Below are 23,041 nucleotides of genomic sequence, written 5' to 3'. Positions count from 1 at the left end.
TATGCTACGCGGTACGCAATCACCAGAGCCCTACCGACAAGTTGTGCTACTGACGTTGCTGACTTTCTGCTCTATGACATAATTTTAGTGCACGGTGCTCCGCGCCAATTACTCACTGACCGTGGCCGCAGCTTTCTCTCGGCAGTCGTCGAGGACATCCTCCGTTCCTGCTCGACGAAGCTCAAGTTCAGCACGTCCTACCACCCACAGATCAACGGACTCACGGAGCGCCTCAACCGGACCATCACCGACATGCTTTCGAAGTACGTCGCGACCGACCACCACGACTGGGATCTTCACTTACCATATGTGACGTTCGCGTATAATTCATCGCGTCACGACATCGCCGGCTATTCAACATTCTATCTCCTATATGGCCGAGAACCCGCATTGCCCTTAGACACTTCGTTGCCCTCGGCCAAGCATTCAGCCACTGAATACGCCCGCGACGCGATCGCACACTACGACCACGCGCGCCAGCTCGCCCGCACCCGTCTCGAGGCTTCACAGGAGCATCAGAGACGCCTCTGATTGCCACCATCGTGTCGTGCACTTTACTCCGGGTTCTCTGGTGCTTCTCTGGTCACCCATTACACCTGTGGGCCTTTCAGAAAAGCTGCTGTCGCGCTACACTGGCCCATACGTGACATCGGTCACTTGTCGCCCCACACGGTATGAAGTCATCCCCGCCGACCTCTCAGCGTCATCGTCGGCCGCAAGTGACATCGTTCACGTGGCGAGACTAAAGCCATACCGCGCATCTTTAACCGCGGATGTGTAGATTAAGCACCGGGACGGTGCTTCTACTGCCGGGAGTGATGCTACGGAACAGCCGCGACAGTGTGGCCGCACTGAGGAAGAGGAAGACGGCGTGGCCCCGCTTGAGATTGCGTCGCCATCTTTGCCACCGTTGGTCTACGTGTAAATATATTGTAAATAGACTTGTACATCAGCTACACGCAACAATATTCTGAGCCAAGTCAATAAATCTATCCTTCCTGTCCTCATGTTTCCTTGGGCGGCTCTAAAGCGTGAATCACGTGGCAGAAGTTGAGCGCACTAATTTTCACTGAAAGTGCACAGTATATTTTCGTACATGCATGTGCTACGACAAAATAATTATTTTCTGTGTGGCTATGTCAGGATCGGGATTTCTTGCGCACGACTGTGAAAAAAGTCCACTATAAATCATCTGCATGGTTCACAGAGTTATTCATTACTATATTATTTGTTTATTCGTTTGTTTCAGTTTTTATGAGCACTAACTATCCAAGCTCCACTCGACGGTGAGAGAAATGCCGGATGCTATACCGTTCAGAGCCAAGAACATGGGGACGGATGAAAGAGAGCCTCCCGGGCAGTATGGGAAACTCTCACAGCAGACCAGCTCTGTCCTTTAGCTGTATCATACTATTCCAGGGAATAAAGACTACTTGCAAATTGTTAACACTGCTGCACGAAAAATAATGTATTTTATGATTGCAAAATAAACACCTAAAAAGAGAATACATTGCGTTCACGTGTTTCTTTTGTTGCGTGTTGCGTATTTACACTAACGAGTACAGAGAATTAGAGGTGTTTAATTATGTTTCACTTGTGAATTACGCGCATATCGCGTATATTAATTGGCAGCGCGAGTTAAACGCCTCTAATAAACTGTATATCGTTGACCTGAAAACGCAACACACAGCAAAAAAAGAAAAACCTGACGTGTGCCCCAGTAGCGAAGAGGAAAAGAACAAGTGCCGTGGCTGTGGGAAAATGAAGTCTTCAGAATCGCAAGAGAAGGAACACCAATGCACACCCAAATGTGAAGCATGCGGCGGCCCCCATATCACCGGGGATAGGACATGCAAACAACGCTACCAGATCCCATATATCGTTAGGCGTCGGCGTCGAAGGCGACGACAAATGGAGCGAAGAATACAGATGGACAGCGGCGAAGACATCATGATCGCCTACGCACAGAGCTCGGCGACACCTGCGGCAGCACATGGTGGCTCCACCCTGCGAGCCCGCTCACAATCGAGGGGGCGCTCTCGCTCCAGGAGGCGAACCGGCTCAGGGAAAGGCGGGAATTCCAGCGCATCCAGATCGGGATCCCGGTCCCGGTCTCGCTCCCAGCCCGCCAAGCGGGCCACGTGGGCCGACAAAGTCAAGGGCTCCGGCACAGCGCCGTCGATGGGAAAGAAGACTACGACGGCCAAAGGAGCAAGTGGTGAGGCACAGTCAGAGCAAGTGAATGATCCCCGAATTCAATCACTTGAGGCGGAAAATCAACAGCTCAGGCGCGAACTTGCAGAACTTAAGGAGGCCCTAAATAGCATTAGAGGGCAAATCTCGAACCGCGACGAGGATAAAATTAAAGCTCTAGGCCCGCTTGCTGGCAAATCCAAGCGTAAAGCTCCCAACCCAGAACCGTTGAGCGAGACATGAGGAGGATGAGATGGCCGAGCCGAGCGAAGCCACAGCTACCGCCACCGATCCTCCGACCAAAATAAACAACAGAGACAAGCTAGCTGCCATAGAAAAGACCCTAGGACGCATGATGGAAATGCTCCTTGGGATGGTGACGAGATTAACTCAGCCAGAGAGGCCCAAGGTCCAAGCCAAAGGCAGGCTTACGGTGTCGACAGTGCAGAATCAGGCGAACCCGAACCCCGAAAGTAGGGCTAAAGAGCTAATTGATCATTCTCAGTAGACAAAATGGCGAACACAAATAGCAACAACCTGAAAATTTGGCAGTGGAACTGCGCAAGTTTCCAGAGGCGCAAGGCCCCATTGGGACAGCTTATCAGGTCTATTGCGGACAAGCCGCAAGTTGTATTGTTACAAGAAACGCTATGTACAGCAGAAATTTCACTCTCGGGATACCGCACCATAGCATACAGGAGTGAAAAGGGCAGAGGTATCGCTACCCTAATCAGAAAGAACATCTCGTTCGTTGAGCACGATGTCCGCGCGTACAAAGCGGGCCTCGAGGCCCAGTTAATAGAAATCGTACCCAACAGAACAATCAATTCTAACATTTTCATTCTCAACGTGTACAGCGCACCATCGGACAGGAAAAGAGACTTCAAAACATTATTAGGCACCACGTCTAGGGCGGCGAGAAGCGCACCTCTCGTTGTCGCGGGTGACATCAACGCACCCAAGACGGAATGGGGGTATGGTTACAAAAGTGCAAAAGGAACGCACTTAGCCTTCAACGCTGCAGAGCTCAGCTTAATACTCGTCACAGACCCAAGGCTCCCCACCAGATCCGGTAATTCGGTCAGTCGAGATACGACCCCGATCTCACCTTCCTTCGAGGTATCGAAGGCACGTGGGACAACCTCCAGGAGGGGCTAGGCAGTGACCATTACATACTTGAAATTCTGTTGCGTGTCAAACCCAGACCACCCGCGAGATATGAGTATGTGGACTGAGACCTCTTTCGAAAAATCAGAAATGACACAGTCCCGCCAGACGAGACGTATGCAGATCTGCTAGAGAATCTGAACTTGGCAGTTAAAGGAGCAACCAAAGAAATCATTACGGATCTTGAAGTTCCTAAAATGGACTCGAGACTCGCTCACCTTCTCGAGGCCAAACACGCCCTCTCAGCAAGGTGGAAGACCCAAAAGCTTAATCGTAGACTAAGATCCAAAATCGCGCTTCTTAACAAGGAGATTGAAACCTATTCGGCCCAGCTCGCCCGGCAGCAATGGGATGAGACGTGTACCGAAACGGACGGGCGTATGCGAAGAGGTAGCAAATGGAGCTTATTAAAAGGTCTTCTCAACGATAAACAGTCTAAGGACACCCTTAACCTTGCAACGGATAGGCTCATTAAGAAGCAAATTGCAATCGGTCTCACCGACATCGAATTAGCCAACTTAGCTCATACTTATCTCCCCCTCGCTAAAGACTCGGATCGCCCGGTAGAGCGTGTGAACTACATGGGATTCTCGGCACCTAATCTAGACGAACCTTTCACCGTGTCAGAGATCAGACACGTTCTCTTCAATCTAAACGGCAGGTCAGCCCCGGGACCTGATGGAATCACGAACAAACTTCTCAGGAACTTAGATGATAGGGCAATCGAGATAGTCACGGCCAAAATAGATGAGGTATGGAAAAGTGGACAGGTCCCGATAGAATGGCGTACCGCAAAAGTGGTACTCATACCCAAACCAGGAAAACCCCCCACATATAAATAATCTGCGGCCTATTTCCCTTACATCATGCATCGCCAAGGTTGCGGAGCACGCGATACATAACAGGATAACCGAACATATTGAAAACAAGGAGCTCTTTAGACACAACCTAATTGGCTTCAAACAGGCGTTGTCCACGCAGGACACTATGCTTTTGCTTAAGAAAGCAATCTTTGATAACCCTACTCGCGACGTGAGAGGGATCCTCGCACTGGACCTCTCCAAGGCCTTCGACAGGGTCACGCATAAACACATACTGACGGAGATTTCGTCTCTCAACCTGGGCCAGCGGTTTCATGATTACACCAGATCCTTCCTCGCGGGTCGCAAGGCACACCTCCGATTAGGCATGGTCACAGGAGGACCCTACGAACTAGGCACCTGCGGCACCCCGCAGGGCTCGGTCCTGTCCCCACTCTTATTTAATATAGCCATGCACAAGCTCTCCACTCGCCTCGCTGCAATCCCAAACGTTGGTCACGCCATTTATGCGGATGATATCACGATCTGGGCACCGGCCGGATCGCTAGCCATGCTCGAACACTCGTTACAGAGCGCGTTGGAGGCTACTGAAGACTCTTTCAAACACGGGCCTTGAACTCTCCCCCGCTAAATCAGAGCTATTGTTATACCGCCAGTCCAGACAGGGGGTCAGAAACCTTGCGCCTCTGGAAACTCTGCCGATAGAAATTCGAGCTAAAAATGGGCATCCTATACCGAGGATGGACTCGGTGAAAATTCGTCTCCTCATTGATGCCAAGGGCTGTAACTCGACGGCCCTCAACAGGCTCACTGGACAGGCTAGTAATGTCCTAAGACTTGTAGCCCGCGTCTCAAATGGAAGAGGCGGTCTCAAAGAGGACCATTTGCTCAGAGCCTATCAAGCATTCTTCCTGAGTCATGCTATCTACATCGCACCGTACCTTAATTGGGGTAAAGCGGAAAAGGCCAAGCTCGACTCCCTAATCAGAACCGGCCTCAAGCGCGTGCTCGGCCTTCCGCAGTCCACAACCACTGAGAGGCTGCTGGAGCTAGGACTCCATAACACCATCGATGAGCTAATAGAAGGTCACACAGCGGGTCAAATAATGAGACTTTCATCCACTAAGCCAGGGATCAAGATCTTAGAAGAAGCGGGAATCCAACCAAGACATGAACCGGCGACCAAAGTTAGCTTGATCCGGGAAACCAGAAATCGCATCATAGTTGAGCCCGTTCCACGAAACATCCACCCAGTGCATAACGAGGGTAGGAGATTAGCGAGAGCCTAGTCCATCCTTAAAAAGATAAATCAGAAGAAACTAGATGCCCTCTTTGTCGATGCTGCCAGATATGACAGTGGGGATAAGTTCGCTGTCTCGGTGGTAGACGCGGCAGGCAACCTGGTCAATGCAGCCTCTGTTTATACGAAGTTTGCCCATGTGGCGGAGGAAGCGGCGATCGCTCTGGCTTTTCACAGCTCAAAAGTTCCCGCTATCATCTTCTCGGACTCGCGCACGGCGGTTAGATCCTTCTCGTCCGCTCTCGTATCTGAACAGGCGAAGAGTATTTTGCTTAAAGCACTTCAAAAGACTAGGGCGAGCAGCGAAGGATACCACATCTCGTGGTTCCCAGCCCATCTAGATAGCTCAGTTAACCCGCTTGGATGTAATCCTAACGAGCAGGCCCACCGGAGAGCGCGTGATTTCACGTACCGCGCTGTCGCGGGTAGCCAGGCTCGTAACGTGGTGAACATCCACAAAGATCCATTATGTACTTTCCATGAAATTGTTTCCCATTATCGACTGGGCAGGAGGACATTTCCACCCCCTCACCCTAAATTAAACAAACCTCAGGCTAGCACACTCAGACTTCTGCAAACCCGTTCGTATCCCACTCCTCGGTCTCTTAACAGAATAGATCCTGCCCACTCACAGTCGTGCCCCAAATGTGGTCATGACTCATGCTCTTTTGAACACATGCTCTAGCTGTGCCCAGCCCTTAACGCCTCTCCACCCATCACGAAAGAACAATGGTAGGAATCGCTCAAGAGCAGCAATCTCCACATGCAACTCCAGGCTGTCCAGAGGGCCCACGACAATGCGGCGGAACTTCATCTCCCGGTCCCATCGTGGGTGGCGCCACCGACTTGATCTTCGGGAGCCTTCGGTTTTAGCTCCCCAAGATCTCAGTCCCTCAGGACTCAAAGTTCTTGTCATGTCATGTCATGATGTGTTTTTTAATATAAAAAACAATACAAAACCGTCCGCACCCGACCGATGGCCAACGGCAAACCGGTGCTTACGAAGTGTTGGGCCGTAGTCCACGTAGGATGCACTCGGCCACGTCGGCTCCAGTGGTCGGGCCCTTGCCGATGGTCGGCGGACGCGAGGCCTATGTCAATCCCCGATACCGGCCCTCCATCGGGCGCCGAGGTCGGGCCAACCGTTTTGCAGTCGGCCAGAGGCGTCGGGCCGATATTGTAACGGGGACTTTCTGTTGCTTGGATGGTACATGACTTGGAAAAACGAACAGCGCTAAAAATGGGGCCATACAAAAACAAGACAATTCGCTATCGTGTGTCTTCTCGTTTGTAGGCTAGGCTTGTTCCAGCCCAGGTATCAGTAGAGATCAGCGTTGTTTTCCAGCCAGACCAGCTAGTGAGTGGTATGGCCACGGCTACGTACGGGATAAGGCGGGCACTATGTTGCAAGTTTCCTATCACTCAATGGCAGTTACGGTGTTGTGGGCATGGTATATTATTCTAGGTCCAAAAATAAAGGAATGAAGCTTTGCACTAGAACTTCGATAGTATCATATTATGCTGTACGACTTGTTTGAAGAGACGTTTGAAAGTAACTTGCGATCATGATATTGTAGTCGTCAAATGACGTATATTGTTATTTGATCACGCTCGAGAACTGATGAGGCAGACAGTCTGAAGCAGGGGTGATTCCTGTTTAGAAGCCTTGTAAAAATTACGGCATCCGTTGTTCGCAGTAAAATAAGGGCCATGGTACCTCCCAGAGATTTGAAACCATCGTTTCTCCTGACAACCATGTATTCTCAAAATTGCAGAGATGTTTAGTTAGGATGGGCTCTCCGCAGCAGGCAACACATGTTACCACGTGGTAGGTGAGCCTCGGCTAGGCGACTGGCTACGGCTGCCTGGTGTTGAGCGATCGGGCAGTGACGAGACGCTCTATAGATATGATGTTCATAATTTGTTCTCTAGATAATGTTCTCTAGATGTCCATAATTATCCGCCAACTTTGTTTTTGATGCCTTTTATGCGCGCCCCCCCTACTCGTAACCTTCACTTCACTCCCCTTAACATTCTTTGCCGTTAGTCGCTGCCACACTCTTCAACATTTACCAGTTAATTGAACGGCGTGGCGGCCGCTAGCATTCCTATATTTCTGTTTCTGTGTGGACTTCGAGGTCATTCTCCTATTTGCCCTCCCACCTGTTTGTTGTGGCAGTTTCTTAGCTTCCCTGGCTCAGCACCCCCGTCCTTGATATATTTTGCTGTGCGCAAATCAGCGCTCTTTTAAATCGAAGCTTTTCTTTTTCTCTCGAAAGTTTGCCCACGTCAGAAGGAGCATGGCAGAGAAGAAAGAAGACGCGAGAAACTCGTTTGAACCTTTGCACCGCGTCGAATATGTATAATGCCCTCTGGTCGAGCTCCCTGGGCATCAATCGCTACATTAACCTCTTGGCAGCTGTTGTTATCTGTTACCCCCCCCCCCCCCGCAACACCACTGCAGAAATTGCAGCGCTTGCCTTTTTACTATACCGAAGTCCAGAGGGAACCTAGATAGAATGATAGACAGGAGGGGAGAGAATAGGCAGAGAAAGGGTCGCAAAACAGTCTTGCCACTGTTCACTTCGCAGTTCCCATACAAGGGGGTGGGGGGGATTGGGAAAAGGTGACGTGCGAAGGCAATAAAACGCTACTACTATAGACACGACAGCGGTTATGGAGAAACAGGAGCGATAAAGTTCAGTTCTAGGCATAGGCACCAACTGCGAGGGGAGGGGGGCTCCGGAGCCCTACCCCCCCCCCCCCGGGTGATGCCGAAGCCCTTCCCCCCACACACGCACACACCGAAAGTGCCATTGCCAGAGCTTTGTCACCCATATAATTTGAGGTTTCTTTTGACTTTTCTTGACCTTTCATGTGAAATATTACTGGGGCTAATAGCTTACTGCATCATTGTTGACATGTACACGCACGGATTTTAATTCATACTTTCGCTTTATTTCTGCAAATCCTGACAATGAAAGAACATGTGCATTAGAAGCCCCAGCGGCGGCTGCCTCATCCGTATTTTCTGACTTCAACATTGTTTTAAATTTCTACTGTAAACACCATGCATACACACAATATAAATAAATACAAACACAAAACACACCACAAAGATTGTTATATTTTTGAAAGAGATGGAGGTAACCAATTATAGATTATTTCTATAAGTATGGATTGCATATGCCTAGAGAGTGAATATCTTGCTGTATATTCATCACGCTTCAAATTGCTTTGCGTGCTTTTTTGACCATGAAAAAAAACCTGTAGACTTCAGTGACCCGCTTCAGCAGAGTCTTTCATCAATGGCGTGTGAAATGCACGTGAATGTTGTGCGTCTGAGTATTGCTTCTCGTTCCAGTAAGCAATGCTAACTTTTGAAAAAAATAAACATAACAAATTACAACATTTATTGTGGATGGAAACATCGTCACTTGCATACAAAGGCATAGATCGGCAGTGTGGGAGAATACTCATTTACTCACTCACCATAATTTTTGCAGGCCCCGGACTCACTCACTCATGTTCACGCTCACCTCCACTCACAAGCACCCACTCACACTCATCTCCGCTCACACTCACTGGCACTCACTTGTACTCGCACTCACCTCCACTCTCACTCACTTGCCTCTCACACTCACTGGCCCTCACTCGCACTTTCCTCCATTCACTCACTCGCACTCATCTCCACTCGCACTCATTGGCATTCACTCGCACTCATCTCCACTCACTCGCTCGCACTTGCACTCACCTCTGCCCACACTCACTGGCACTGACAATCACCTCCGCTCACACTCACTCGCACTGACGTCCACTCACACTCACTGGCAGTCACTCGCACTCACGCCTTTTAAATGAGTGCAAGTGAATGCGAGTGGAGTGCACTCATGAATGAGTGTGCTGCCCTCTGCCGCTCAAAATTCGTGTATATTCAGATTGAAGCTTCCAATTTAGCACCTATTACATCTGGAGTGCGAGAAGGCAGTGTTTTGCGCCCAGTTTTATTTTTAATACACATACACGATTTGTCTTCCTGATTACATGGTAACATCCGTCTATTTGCTGACGATTGTTTTTCGTACCGCGAAATTAATTGCAATGATGATCACCAGATACAAAATTCTACCTTTTCTTGGCGTCAGGAGTGGCAGATGACTCTAAATGCCCAAAGTAATGCTAACAGTAAGTAGAAAGAAACAGATATCTGATTGTACTTACATTATTCATGACACACCTCTCACTTGTGTATTTCAGGGTAAATATGTAGGTGTCACTTTAACTCGCGCTCTCCCATGGGAATCCATGTTAACAAGATAACATTAAGTAGAAATCAATGTATATGCTGAGCACCAAAGCTACTCGTCTTCCTGAGAAGACGTCTTCGCCTCGCGCCAGCAGATACAAATCTGCTGGCATATAAAATGCTTGTTCGACCAGTGCTGGAGTACGCCAGTATTGTTTGACTTAGGTACACAAAAGAACTCATAAGGGGGGGAGGGGGGGTGTAGAGGAAGGCAATAAGATTCATTTATAATACATACAAGTTAACGGATTCATCGACTGAATTATTAAAGAAGAGCCGGTTTATTAACACTGCAAAGTAGGACAAAACTAGCACGAATAAAGTTTGTTTCAATTTATTAATGGTGAACAAACTATTGACGCATCCGTATGAAGTTCTTTGAATCGTTCTAGGTCAACATACCACAAGCACTCTAGGACACCTAATAGAGAGTTTTAGAATAGGGGCCCCAAAAGTTTGGGGCCCGAATTAGCTTTGCGGGTGCTATAGCGTTCGGGCACATAGGAGTGAAGAGCTTTACAATAGGGCTTTGTGTTTGCGGATAGCGTCTTGCACTGACAGTGCCACTACGGCGTCAAAAAGAAGCTATTTGAAATAATTAAATAAAATATACCATTTCATGAGAATAGTAATTTTGACTTTTGTGTATTCACGTTTAATTACAATTTAGAGGTTATTGTGTAAGCAGCAAACAATTAGTTGCACATAGTTTTGAGTAACCAACTTCACGTGCCTTCACCAGCCAAGCTAAGCCGTGTTAGGCCTACGAGCCATAAAATCCACAATCGAATTCGGAATCATCATCATCATCAGCCTGTTTTATGTCCACTGTAGGACGAAGGCCTCTCCCTGCGATCTCCAATTACCCTTGTCCTGCGCCAACTGATAACTAGCGCCTGCGAATTTCCTAATTTCATCGCTACACCTAGTCTTCTGCCGTTCTCGACTGCGTTTCCCTTCTCTTGGTGCCCATTCTCTAACCCTAATGGTCCAACGGTTGTCTAACCTCCGCATTGCATGACCTACCCAGCTCCATTTTTTTTCTCTTGATGTCAATTAGAATATTGTCTAAACCCGTTCGCTCTCTGATCCAACCCACTCTCTGTCTCATAACGTTATGCCTAGCGATCTTCGTTCCATCGCTCTTTACACGGTCCCTAACTTGTTCTCAAGCTTCTTCGTCAGTCTCCAAGTCCCTGCCCAATATGCACTGGTAAAATGCACTGACTGTACACCTTCGTTTTCAATGATAATGGTAAGCTTCCAGTCAGGAGCTGGCAATGTCTGCCGTATGCGATACAACCCATTTTTATTCTGTGAATTTCCTTCCCATGATCAGGGTTCCCTGTGATTAATTGACATAGGTAAACGTACTCCTTCACAGACTCTAGAGGCCGACTGGCGATCCTGAACTCACGTTTCTTTGCCCGGCTATTTATCATTATCATTGTCTTCTGCATATTAATCTTCCAATCCCACTCTTTCTCTCTCGGTTAAGGTTCTCAAGCATTTGTTCTAACTCGTCTGGATTGTTGCTGAATAGAACAATGCCATCGGCAAACCGTAGGTTGCTGCGATATTCGCCGTCGATCTTTACTCCAAAGCCTTCCCAGTTTAATAGCTTGAATACTTCCTCCAAGCACGCAGTGAATAACATCGGAGAGATTGTGCCTCCCTGTCTGACCCCTTTCTTTTTAGGTATCTTCCTGCTTTTCTTGTGTAGAATTAAGGTAGCTGTAGAACCTCTGTAGATATTTTCCAAGGTGTGTACGTAAGCGTTCTGTACTCCTTGATTATGTAATGCCTCTATGACTGCTGGTATCTCTACTGAATCAAATGCATTTTCGTAATCTATGAAAGCCATATAGAGAGGCTTATTGTACTCTGCGGATTTCTCGATAACTTATTTGCATGGATGTGATCCATTGTAGAGTATCCCTTCCTGAAGCCAGCCTGTTCCCTTGGTTGACTGAAGTCCAGTGTTGCCCTTATTCTATTTGCGGTTATTTTTGTAAACATTTTATATAATACTGGGAGTAAGCTAATGGGCCTATAACTTTTCTATTCTTTAGCGTCTCCCTTTCTGTGCATTAGTATAATGTTTTTATTCGCTAGGCACTTCTATAAAGAGCCGCCAGTTTTGCAAGAATTATGTCTCCCGCATGTTTGATTAAATCGACTGTTATTCCATCTTCTGCCGCTGTTCCTCGTTTCATGTCTTGCAAGGCCCCTCTGACCTGATGCACGCATACTAGGTATGCACGTCCAGGAGAACAACGGCATAAAGCTAGCCTCAGAGAAATTAAATCACGTTATAAGAAGCACCGCATCACTCATCGCCAGAGTAGCGCGCAGCAAAGATGGTTTCACAGAGGACGAAACCTTAAGACTGGTACAAGCCCTCGTCATCAGCCGTGTCACGTACGCGCTACCGTATCAAGTCAAGCGCAAAAGCGAGACAGAACGCATGGACACTCTTATAAGAACCGCGTACAAAACGGCCTTACAGCTACCGTCAAGCACAAGCACAAAGAAATTACTAGCGCTAGGCGTATACAACACCTTTGAGGAGCTAGCAAGTGCCACGCTCATAGCGCAGAGGGAGCGCCTCAACAAGACTCAACAGGGAAGACACCTTCTTCAACGGCTAGGGTACCCGCTGACACCTCAGTACTGCAAAGAAGAAACACAACTCTTGCCTAACCACATTAGAGAGAACATTGTAGTAGACCCTATCCCCAAGAACATGCACCCCACCCACAATCAGGAGAGAAGAGCAGCGCGTGCCCGCATGTTGCACAAACGTTGTTTCAGAGACCCGGATACGTACTACACGGACGCTAGCCCGTATCCCTCGTCGCCACGTTGCGGGCTCAAATACACAATCGCCGTTGTCAATCAGGGGAACCTGGTAGCCTCAGCCTCCATCCGCGCCACATGCAGCGCAGCAGCAGAAGCAGCAGCAATCGCTCTCGCACTTCGCGACGCTGAGAGCAAGGGAAGGTCCGCCCGTGTCCTTACTGACTCACAAGCGGCTTGTCGTTTATACCTGAATGGAACACTCCCTATACAAGCCATTCGAATCCTGGGTCGCACACTACAATGGACCCATGGTATCGTCTGGTGCCCCGGGCACGAAGGCCTGCGGGGCAACGAAGAGGCGGACTGCGCAGCTCGAGGTCTCACTAGCCGAGCGGCAGACCACACCGTTCTTCAGCCCCCGACAGACCGACGAGCGACCCACGAGTTATTAACGACAGGTCAACAAATACTACAGGACCAACGGCTCGGAAGAACGCAATACGCTCCCCCACACAAAGCTCTCAATAAACTCCAGGCAAGGGACTGGCGCCGCCTGCAAACTAACACATACCCACACTTGTCTCGTCTACACGCAATATACCCAGACAGGTATACGTCCCGAACATGTCCCTGGTGTAGCAACCACACAGCGACACTCGCGCACATAACACATGAATGCACCGACCGTCCGGGCGACGCAATTTCGCCACGAGTCACAACACACACACTCACTACGTGGTCTTGGGAGGCGAGACTCTCCGAACTGGACCTGGGAAGCCAACTGGCGACCCTCGACCAGGCCCGGCGAGCCGCGATCGCCAGTGGAGCCCTGTCAGAGGGAACCACCCAGGAATAAACCGCGCAACGGTTTCTGCAATAATAAAGTTTCTCCTCCTCCTCCTCTGACCTGATCACTAATTATAGGAGGAGTTTCTGTATTCTGTTCATTATACTGTTTCTAATTGAGGTATCCTGACTTCTCTGGGTACTCTACAGGTCAGTATAGAATTCTTCCGCTGCTTTTACTATATCTTCGAGATTGCTGATGATATTACGTTGCTTATCTTTCAGTGCATTCATCTTTGTTTGTCCTATGCCAAGTTTCCTTCTCACTGATTTCAGGCTGCGTCTATTTTTTTACGGCTTCTTCAGTCTTTCTCACATTATATTTTCGAATATCACCTATTTTCGCCTTGTTAATCAGTTTTGACAATTCCGCGGATTCTATCTTATCTCTTGAGTTGGACACTTTCATTCTTTGTCGTTTCTTTATTAGGTCCTGTGTTATTTGGGAGAGCTTGCCTACTGGTTGCCTTGGTGCCTTGCCTCCCACTTCAGTTGTTGCCTCTGAAGTCAGACTTGTTGCGGTTTCATTCATTAGCTCTATGTCATCATCATTATCTGTATGTTCTAAGGCGGCACATTTGTTTGCAAGTACCTGCCTAAATTTGTCTGCTTTTACCCTTACTGCCTCTAAGTTGTTCTGTTTCTGCTTGACCAATTTTACTACCTCTCTCTTCAAATTGTGGTGAATCCTAGCCCTCACTAACCTATGATCACTGCACTTTACCCTACCTATCACTTCTACATCCTGCACTATGCTGAGATAGGCAGAAAGAATGAAATCAATTTCATTCCTTGTTTCACCATTAGTGTTTTTCCAGTTGACTTTCTGTTGCTACGCTTCCTGAAAAAGGTGTTCATTATTCTCAGCTTATTCCCTTCTGCGAATTCTACCAGCACCTCTCCTCTAGCGTTGGATGGATGGATGGATGGATGGCGGCTATACCCTTTGTAACGGGCGGCGGCTGGCGCCACCTAGCCTTTTGCTCCCCCTCCTACGTTATTATTCTTTTTTTCCTTTCTTTATATCCTCTTTTCCTTAAACTAGTTTTCACTCCTCTCCTCCCCCCAAAATAACTATCTAAAACAGTAGAGGAGACATTATCTCCCCGATTTATGGTATTATCTATCCCTTGACTTCCTCCACCAATCCTCTAGCCTCCCCTTCGTTACTGCCACTCTTTTCTCGTCTATTTGCCCTCGTTCCCCGGGAAAACCTAATGCCCCTTCCATATCTGCCACTGTTCCCTCTGCCAGGGTCGGGCGAAGGTCTGTGCATCTCAGCACTATATGCTCAGTGGTCTCCATTTCGGCTCCGCAAGCTGTGCACCGAAGGTCCACGTCTTCAAATTTAGCCCTGTATGTTTTCGTTCTCAAAACCCCCGTCCTAGCTTCGAATAATAGTGAGCTGCCCCGCGAGTTATCAAATAAGAGCTCTCTCTTAATCTCCTGTTTTTGTGACCTATACATTGATAGCACTGGCTTTCCGAGCATTCTTTCTTCCCACATTTTTCTTTCCGTCTCCTTCACCTCCTTTCCCACACTAGAACCACGCTTGACCCCCTCCCTCGGCTGTAGGTATCTATTCCTCAGCTTCCTCGTTCTGGGTGTCCACTTTGTGTTCAAACTTTTCATGTACAGATATTTGTACACTTTTCCTGCCCACCTTTTTTCCTCCAGTGCTGGGAGTCTCTGTTCAAATTTTAGTTTACTTATTGCCTCTCTACCTTCGAATGACGTCCATCCCATGTCCCTCTGCACTCCCTCATTAGGGGTGTTCCCGTGTGCTCCTAGGGCCAACCTGCCTACACTTCTCTGTCTCGTTTCCATGCATGCCTGAACTTCCGATTTCATGCACAGTACTGAATTTCCGAATGTGAGGCCAGGTACCATAACCCCTTTCCATACGCCCCTAACCACCTCGTACCTATTATAGTTCCAAAGTGCCTTGTGTTTCATTACCGCTGAGTTCCTTTTCTCTTTATCAATCATAATTTTTTCCTGTTCTTCCAAGTACTTTTTGCCCTCGTTTAGCCATATGCCCAAATACTTGTATTTTTCAACATGATCAATCTTAGTGCTTTGTATTTCCAATGGTTCCCCCTTTCTTCATTGTATACTATTATCCCAGACTTCTCTCTACTGAATTGCAGTCCCAATTTTTCTCCCTCCTCTCCACATATGCTCATTAGTTCCTGTAGCCCTACTCGGGTGTCAGCAAGCAGTACAATATCATCTGCATACATCAGTCCGGCTAGTACTTGAGCTACCTTCTGCCCTTCTAGCATATAGCTTATGTCAGTTCCTATTGTGCTCTGTTCTAGTCTCTTTTCCATTTGGCTCATGTAAATAATAAAAAGCAGAGGCGACAATGGACAGCCCTGCCTGAGACCTCTCATTTTAGCTGGCTTTGTAGTTTCCCCCTCCCATGTTATCTCTACCTCATTATCTGCGTAAACTTGTTGTGGGAACTCAATCATCTTTCTATCTAGACCATATTCCCTCAACTAGCTCCATAACTTTTCTCGGTTTACATTATCATAGGCTCCTCTAATGTCTAAAAAAGCTATCCATAGCGGTTTCTGCCTGGCTGTCGCTATCTCTATGCACTGTGTTATAACAAATAAATTATCATCTAGCCTTCTGTTGCTTCTAAATCCATTCTGCAGTTCTCCAAAGATTCTCACTTACTATAGCCCGCATTACCTCTAAGACGGAGAATATGCTTCGGCTTATCCTCAGGATGTCGAACCGCAGAGGGCGAGAGCAATCTCCTCAGACCCTGCCACGCGTTTCTGATGAGCCACGTTAACTAGGTAGCCTCCGCGTTGCGCTGGTCTAAACGGGATGAGGCCAAAATCGACGCCCTCATGCGCAAAAGCATCAAGCGCGTGCTGGGTTTAGCACTCTACCAGCACCGCGCGTCTCATGCAACTAGACATGCATAACACCCTATCATCAGTGGCGTAGCCAGAAATATCGTTCGGGGGGGGGGGAGGGGGGGAGGCTCATGTTGCAGCTCGGCCTCCTCCTTAAGGGGAAGCTTTAGCTCGGGTGCTCCTATCTAAATACATGTAGAGGGAGAATTCGTTTTTTCTGGCAACCACTCCACCAAATTTGACGAAGTTTGTTGCATTTAAAAAGAAACTTAAATTCAAGGGACTGTTGGTTTTTCACTTTTCTGAAACTGATACGCGTCGCATAACACTTGGGGCGCGATATATCGCTGCGCGCTCTCGCTACAACGTTAGACAAGGGTTGCATCGCCTTTCTTTACACAGGCAGTCTCCTGGGGATTACGCTGCTCGCAATAAAGACTTTTCTGAAACTGAGACGCGTCGCGTAACACTTGGTGGGCGATATATCGCTGCGCGCTCTCGCTACAACGTTAGAAAAGGGTTGCATCGCCTTTCTTTGCACAGGCAATATCCTGGGGATTGCGCTGTTTGCAATAAAGACTTTTCTGAAACTGAGACGCGTGCCATAACACTTGGTGCGCGATATATCGCTGCGCGCTCTCGCTAACGTTAGACAAGGGTTGCATCGCCTTTCTTTACACAGGCAGTCTCCTTGGGATTACGCTGCTCGCAACAAAGACTTTTCTGAAACTGAGACCCGTCGCATAACACTTGGGGCGCGATATAACGCGGCGCGTTCTCGCCACAGCGTTAGAAAAGGGTTGCATCGCCTTGATTTGCACAGGCAGTCTCCTGACGATTACGCTGCTCGCAATAAAGACTTTTCTGAAACTGAGACGCGTCGCGTAACACTTGGTGGGCGATATATCGCTGCGCGCTCTCGCTACAACGTTAGAAAAGGGTTGCATCGCCTTGATTTGCGCAGGCAGACACCTGACGATTACGCTGCTCTCAATAAAGACTTTTCTGAAACTGAGACGCGTGCCATAACACTTGGTGCGCGATATATCGCTGCGCGCTCTCGCTACAACGTTAGACAAGGGTTGCATCGCCTTTCTTTACACAGGCAGTCTCCTGGGGATTACGCTACTCGCAACAAAGACTTTTCTGAAACTGAGACCCGTCGCATAACACTTGGGGCGCGATATAACGCGGCGCGTTCTCGCCACAGCGTTAGAAAAGGGTTGCATCGCCTTAATTTGCACAGGCAGTCTCCTGACGATTACGCTGCTCGCAATAAAGACTTTTCTGAAACTGAGACGCGTGCCATAACACTTGGTGCGCGATATATCGCTGCGCGCTCTCGCTACAACGTTAGAAAAGGGTTGCATCGCCTTGATTTGCGCAGGCAGACTCCTGACGATTACGTCGCTCGCAATAAAGACTTTTCTGAAACTGAGACGCGTGCCATAACACTTGGTGCGCGATATATCGCTGCGCGCTCTCGCTACAACGTTAGAAAAGGGTTGCATCGCCTTTCTTCGCACAGGCAATCTCCTGGGGATTGCGCTGTTTGCAATAAAGACTTTTCTGAAACTGAGACCCGTCGCATAACACTTGGGACGCGATATATCGTTGCGCGCTCTCGCTACAGCGTTAGAAAATGGTTGCATTGCGTTTCTTTGCACAGGCAGTCTCCTGGGGATTACGCTGCTCGCAATAAAGACTTTTCTGAAACTGAGACGCGTCGCATAACACTTGGTGCGCGATATATCGCTGCGGGCTCTCGCTACAACGTTAGAAAAGGGTTGCATCGCCTTTCTTTGCACAGGCAGTCTCCTGGGGATTACGCTGCTCGCAATACAGACTTTTCTGAAACTGAGACGTGTCGCATTACACTTGGTGGGCAATATATCGCTGCACACTCTCGCTACAACGTTAGAAAAGGGTTGCATCGCCTTGATTTGCACAAGCAGTCTCCTGACGATCACGCTGCTCGCAATAAAGACTTTTCTGAAACTGAGACGCGTCGCATAACACTTGGTGCGCGATATATCGCTGCGGGCTCTCGCTACAACGTTAGAAAAGGGTTGCATCGCTTTTCTTTGCACAGGCAGTCTCCTGGGGATTACGCTGCTCGCAATACAGACTTTTCTGAAACTGAGACGTGTCGCATTACACTTGGTGGGCAATATATCGCTGCACACTCTCGCTACAACGTTAGAAGAGGGTTGCATGGCCTTTCTTTGCACAGGCAGTCTCCTGGGGATTACGCTGCTCGCAATAGAGACTTTTCTGAAACTTAGACGCGTGCCATAACACTTGGTGCGCGATATATCGCTGCGCGCTCTCGCTACAACGTTAGAAAAGGGTTGCATCGCCTTTCTTTGCACAGGCAATCTCCTGGGGATTGCGCTGTTTGCAATAAAGACTTTTCTGAAACTGAGACCCGTCGCATAACACTTGGGACGCGATATATCGTTGCGCGCTCTCGCTACAGCGTTAGAAAATGGTTGCATTGCGTTTCTTTGCACAGGCAGTCTCCTGGGGATTACGCTGCTCGCAATAAAGACTTTTCTGAAACTGAGACGCGTCGCATAACACTTGGTGCGCGATATATCGCTGCGGGCTCTCGCTACAACGTTAGAAAAGGGTTGCATCGCCTTTCTTTGCACAGGCAGTCTCCTGGGGATTACGCTGCTCGCAATACAGACTTTTCTGAAACTGAGACGTGTCGCATTACACTTGGTGGGCAATATATCGCTGCACACTCTCGCTACAACGTTAGAAGAGGGCTGCATGGCCTTTCTTTGCACAGGCAGTCTCCTGGGGATTACGCTGCTCGCAATAAAGACTTTTCTGAAACTTAGACCCGTCGCATGACACTTGGTGCGCGATATATCGTTGCACACTCTTGCTACAACGTTAGAAAAGGGTTGCATCGCCTTGATTTGCACAAGCAGACTCCTGACGATTACGTCGCTCGCAATAAAGACTTTTCTGAAACTGAGACGCGTGCCATAACACTTGGTGCGCGATATATCGCTGCGCGCTCTCGCTACAACGTTAGAAAAGGGTTGCATCGCCTTTCTTTGCACAGGCAATCTCCTGGGGATTGCGCTGTCTGCAATAAAGACTTTTCTGAAACTGAGACCCGTCGCATAACACTTGGGACGTGATATATCGTTGCGCGCTCTCGCTACAGCGTTAGAAAAGGGTTGCATTGCGTTTCTTTGCACAGGCAGTCTCCTGGGGATTAGGCTGCTCGCAACAGACTTTTCTGAAACTGAGACGCGTCGCATAACACTTGGTGCGCGATATATCGCTGCGGGCTCTCGCTACAACGTTAGAAAAGGGTTGCATCGCCTTTCTTTACACAAGCAGTCTGACTACGCTGCTCGCAATAAAGACTTTTCTGACACTGAGACGCGTCGCATAACACTTGGGACGCGATATATCGCTGCGCGCTCTCGCCACAACGTTAGAAAAGGGTTGCATCGCCTTTCTTTGCACAGGCAGTCTCCTGGGGATTACGCTGCTCGCAATACAGACTTTTCTGAAACTGAGACGTGTCGCATTACACTTGGTGGGCAATATATCGCTGCACACTCTCGCTACAACGTTAGAAGAGGGTTGCATGGCCTTTCTTTGCACAGGCAGTCTCCTGGGGATTACGCTGCTCGCAATAAAGACTTTTCTGAAACTGAGACGCGTCGCATAACACTTGGTGGGCAATATATCGCTGCACACTCTCGCTACAACGTTAGAAGAGGGTTGCATGGCCATTCTTTGCACAGGCAGTCTCCTGGGGATTACGCTGCTCGCAATGAAGACTTTTCTGAAACTTAGACCCGTCGCATAACACTTGGTGCGCGATATATCGCTGCGGGCTCTCGCCACAGCGTTAGAAAAGGGTTGCATCGCCTTGATTTGCACAGGCAGTCTCCTGGGGATTACGCTGCTCGCAATAAAGACTTTTCTGAAACTGAGACGCGTCGCATAACACTTGGTGCGCGATATATCGCTGCGGGCTCTCGCTACAACATTAGAAAAGGGTTGCATCGCCTTTCTTAGCACAGGCAATCTCCTGGGGATTGCGCTGTCTGCAATAAAGACTTTTCTGAAACTGAGACCCGTCGCATAACACTTGGGACGCGATATATCGTTGCGCGCTCTCGCTACAGCGTTAGAAAATGGTTGCATTGCGTTTCTTTGCACAGGCAGTCTCCTGGGGATTAGGCTGCTCGCAATACAGACTTTTCTGAAACTGAGACGCGTCGCATAACACTTGGTGCGCGATATATCGCTGCGGGCTCTCGCTACAACGTTAGAAAAGGGTTGCATCGCCTTTCTTTGCACAGGCACTCTCCTGGGGATTACGCTGCTCGCAATACAGACTTTTCTGAAACTGAGACGTGTCGCATTACACTTGGTGGGCAATATATCGCTGCACACTCTCGCTACAACGTTAGAAGAGGGTTGCATGGCCTTTCTTTGCACAGGCAGTCTCCTGGGGATTACGCTGCTCGCAATAAAGACTTTTCTGAAACTTAGACCCGTCGGATGACACTTGGTGCGCGATATATCGTTGCACACTCTTGCGACAACGTTAGAAAAGGGTTGCATCGCCTTGATTTGCACAAGCAGTCTCCTGACGATCACGCTGCTCGCAATAAAGACTTCTCTGAAACTGAGACGCGTCGCATAACACTTGGTGCGCGATATATCGCTGCGGGCTCTCGCTACAACGTTAGAAAAGGGTTGCATCGCCTTTCTTTGCGCAGGCAGTCTCCTGGGGATTACGCTGCTCGCAATACAGACTTTTCTGAAACTGAGACGTGTCGCATTACACTTGGGACGCGATATATCGCTGCGCGCTCTCGCTACAACGTTAGAAAAGGGTTGCGTCGCCTTTTTTTGCACAGGCAGTCTCCTGGGGATTACGCTGCTCGCAATACAGACTTTTCTGAAACTGAGACAAGTCGCATTACACTTGGTGGGCAATATATCGTTGCACACTCTTGCTACAACGTTAGAAAAGGGTTGCATCGCCTTTCTTTACACAAGCAGTCTGACTACGCTGCTCGCAATAAAGACTTTTCTGACACTGAGACGCGTCGCATAACACTTGGGACGCGATATATCGCTGCGCGCTCTCGCCACAGCGTTAGAAAAGGGTTGTATCGCCTTTCTTTGCACAGGCAGTCTCCTGGGGATTACGCTGCTCGCAATACAGACTTTTCTGAAACTGAGACGTGTCGCATTACACTTGGTGGGCAATATATCGCTGCACACTCTCGCTACAACGTTAGAAGAGGGTTGCATGGCCATTCCTTGCACAGGCAGTCTCCTGGGGATTACGCTGCTCGCAATGAAGACTTTTCTGAAACTTAGACCCGTCGCATAACACTTGGTGCGCGATATATCGCTGCGGGCTCTCTCCACAGCGTTAGAAAAGGGTTGCATCGCCTTGATTTGCACAGGCAGTCTCCTGGGGATTACGCTGCTCGCAATAAAGACTTTTCTGAAACTGAGACGCGTCGCATAACACTTGGTGCGCGATATATCGCTGCGGGCTCTCGCTACAACATTAGAAAAGGGTTGCATCGCCTTTCTTAGCACAGGCAGTCTCCTGGGGATTACGCTGCTCGCAATACAGACGTTTCTGAAACTGAGACGTGTCGCATTACACTTGGTGGGCAATATATCGCTGCACACTCTCGCTACAACGTTAGAAGAGGGTTGCATGGCCTTTCTTTGCACAGGCAGTCTCCTGGGGATTACGCTGCTCGCAATAAAGACTTTTCTGAAACTTAGACCCGTCGCATGACATTTGGGACGCGATATATCGCTGCGCGCTCTCGCTACAACGTTAGAAAAGGGTTGCATCGCCTTGATTTGCACAAGCAGTCTCCTTACGATCACGCTGCTCGCAATAAAGACTTTTCTGAAACTGAGACGCGTCGCATAACACTTGGTGCGCGATATATCGCTGCGGGCTCTCGCTACAACGTTAGAAAAGGGTTGCATCGCCTTTCTTTGCACAGGTAGTCTCCTGGGGATTACGCTGCTCGCAATAAAGACTTTTCTGAAACTGAGACGCGTCGCATAACACTTGGGACGCGATATATCGCTGCGCGCTCTCGCTACAAAGTTAGAAAAGGGTTGCATCGCCTTTCTTTGCACAGGCAGTCTCCTGGGGATTACGCTGCTCGCAAAACATACTTTTCTGAAACTGAGACGCGTCGCATTACACTTGGTGGGCAATATATCGCTGCGCGCTCTCGCTACAACGTTAGACAAGGGTTGCATTGCCTTTCTTTACACAGGCAGTCTCCTGGGGATTACGCTGCTCGCAACAAAGACTTTTCTGAAACTGAGACGCGTCGCATAACACTTGGGGCGCGATATAACGCGGCGCGCTCTCGCCACAGCGTTAGAAAAGGGTTGCATCGCCTTGATTTGCACAGGCAGTCTCCTGGGGATTACGCTGCTCGCAATAAAGACTTTTCTGAAACTGAGACGCGTCGCATAACACTTGGTGCGCGATATATCGCTGCGGGCTCTCGCTACAACGTTAGAAAAGGGTTGCATCGCCTTTCTTAGCACAGGCAGTCTCCTGGGGATTACGCTGCTCGCAATACAGACTTTTCTGAAACTGAGACGCGTCGCGTAACACTTGGTGCGCGATATATCGCTGCGCGCTCTCGCTACAACGTTAGAAAAGGGTTGCATCGCCTTGATTTGCGCA

At 48.8% G+C, this 23,041-nt stretch overlaps 1 protein-coding gene across 1 annotated transcript in view; it reads left to right on the top strand.

The window, feature by feature from the left end:
* LOC126520622 (tyrosine-protein phosphatase non-receptor type 11-like) overlaps positions 1-1,506 on the top strand; it is a 248,143-nt gene extending 246,637 nt beyond the window's left edge. The window contains exon 15 of the mRNA XM_055065673.1: positions 1,250-1,506. Coding sequence (XP_054921648.1) covers positions 1,250-1,258 — 9 coding nt within the window. The 3' untranslated portion in view covers positions 1,259-1,506. The remainder of the gene's footprint in view (positions 1-1,249) is intronic.
* The last annotated feature ends 21,535 nt before the right edge of the window (positions 1,507-23,041 follow it).

Source organism: Dermacentor andersoni, chromosome 3 (genome assembly GCF_023375885.2).
Source record: "Dermacentor andersoni chromosome 3, qqDerAnde1_hic_scaffold, whole genome shotgun sequence".
In the NCBI taxonomy this organism is placed as follows: domain Eukaryota; kingdom Metazoa; phylum Arthropoda; class Arachnida; order Ixodida; family Ixodidae; genus Dermacentor; species Dermacentor andersoni.
The sequence above is the reverse complement of the archived record's forward strand: the minus strand, read 5'-3'. Positions and strand labels throughout refer to the sequence as shown.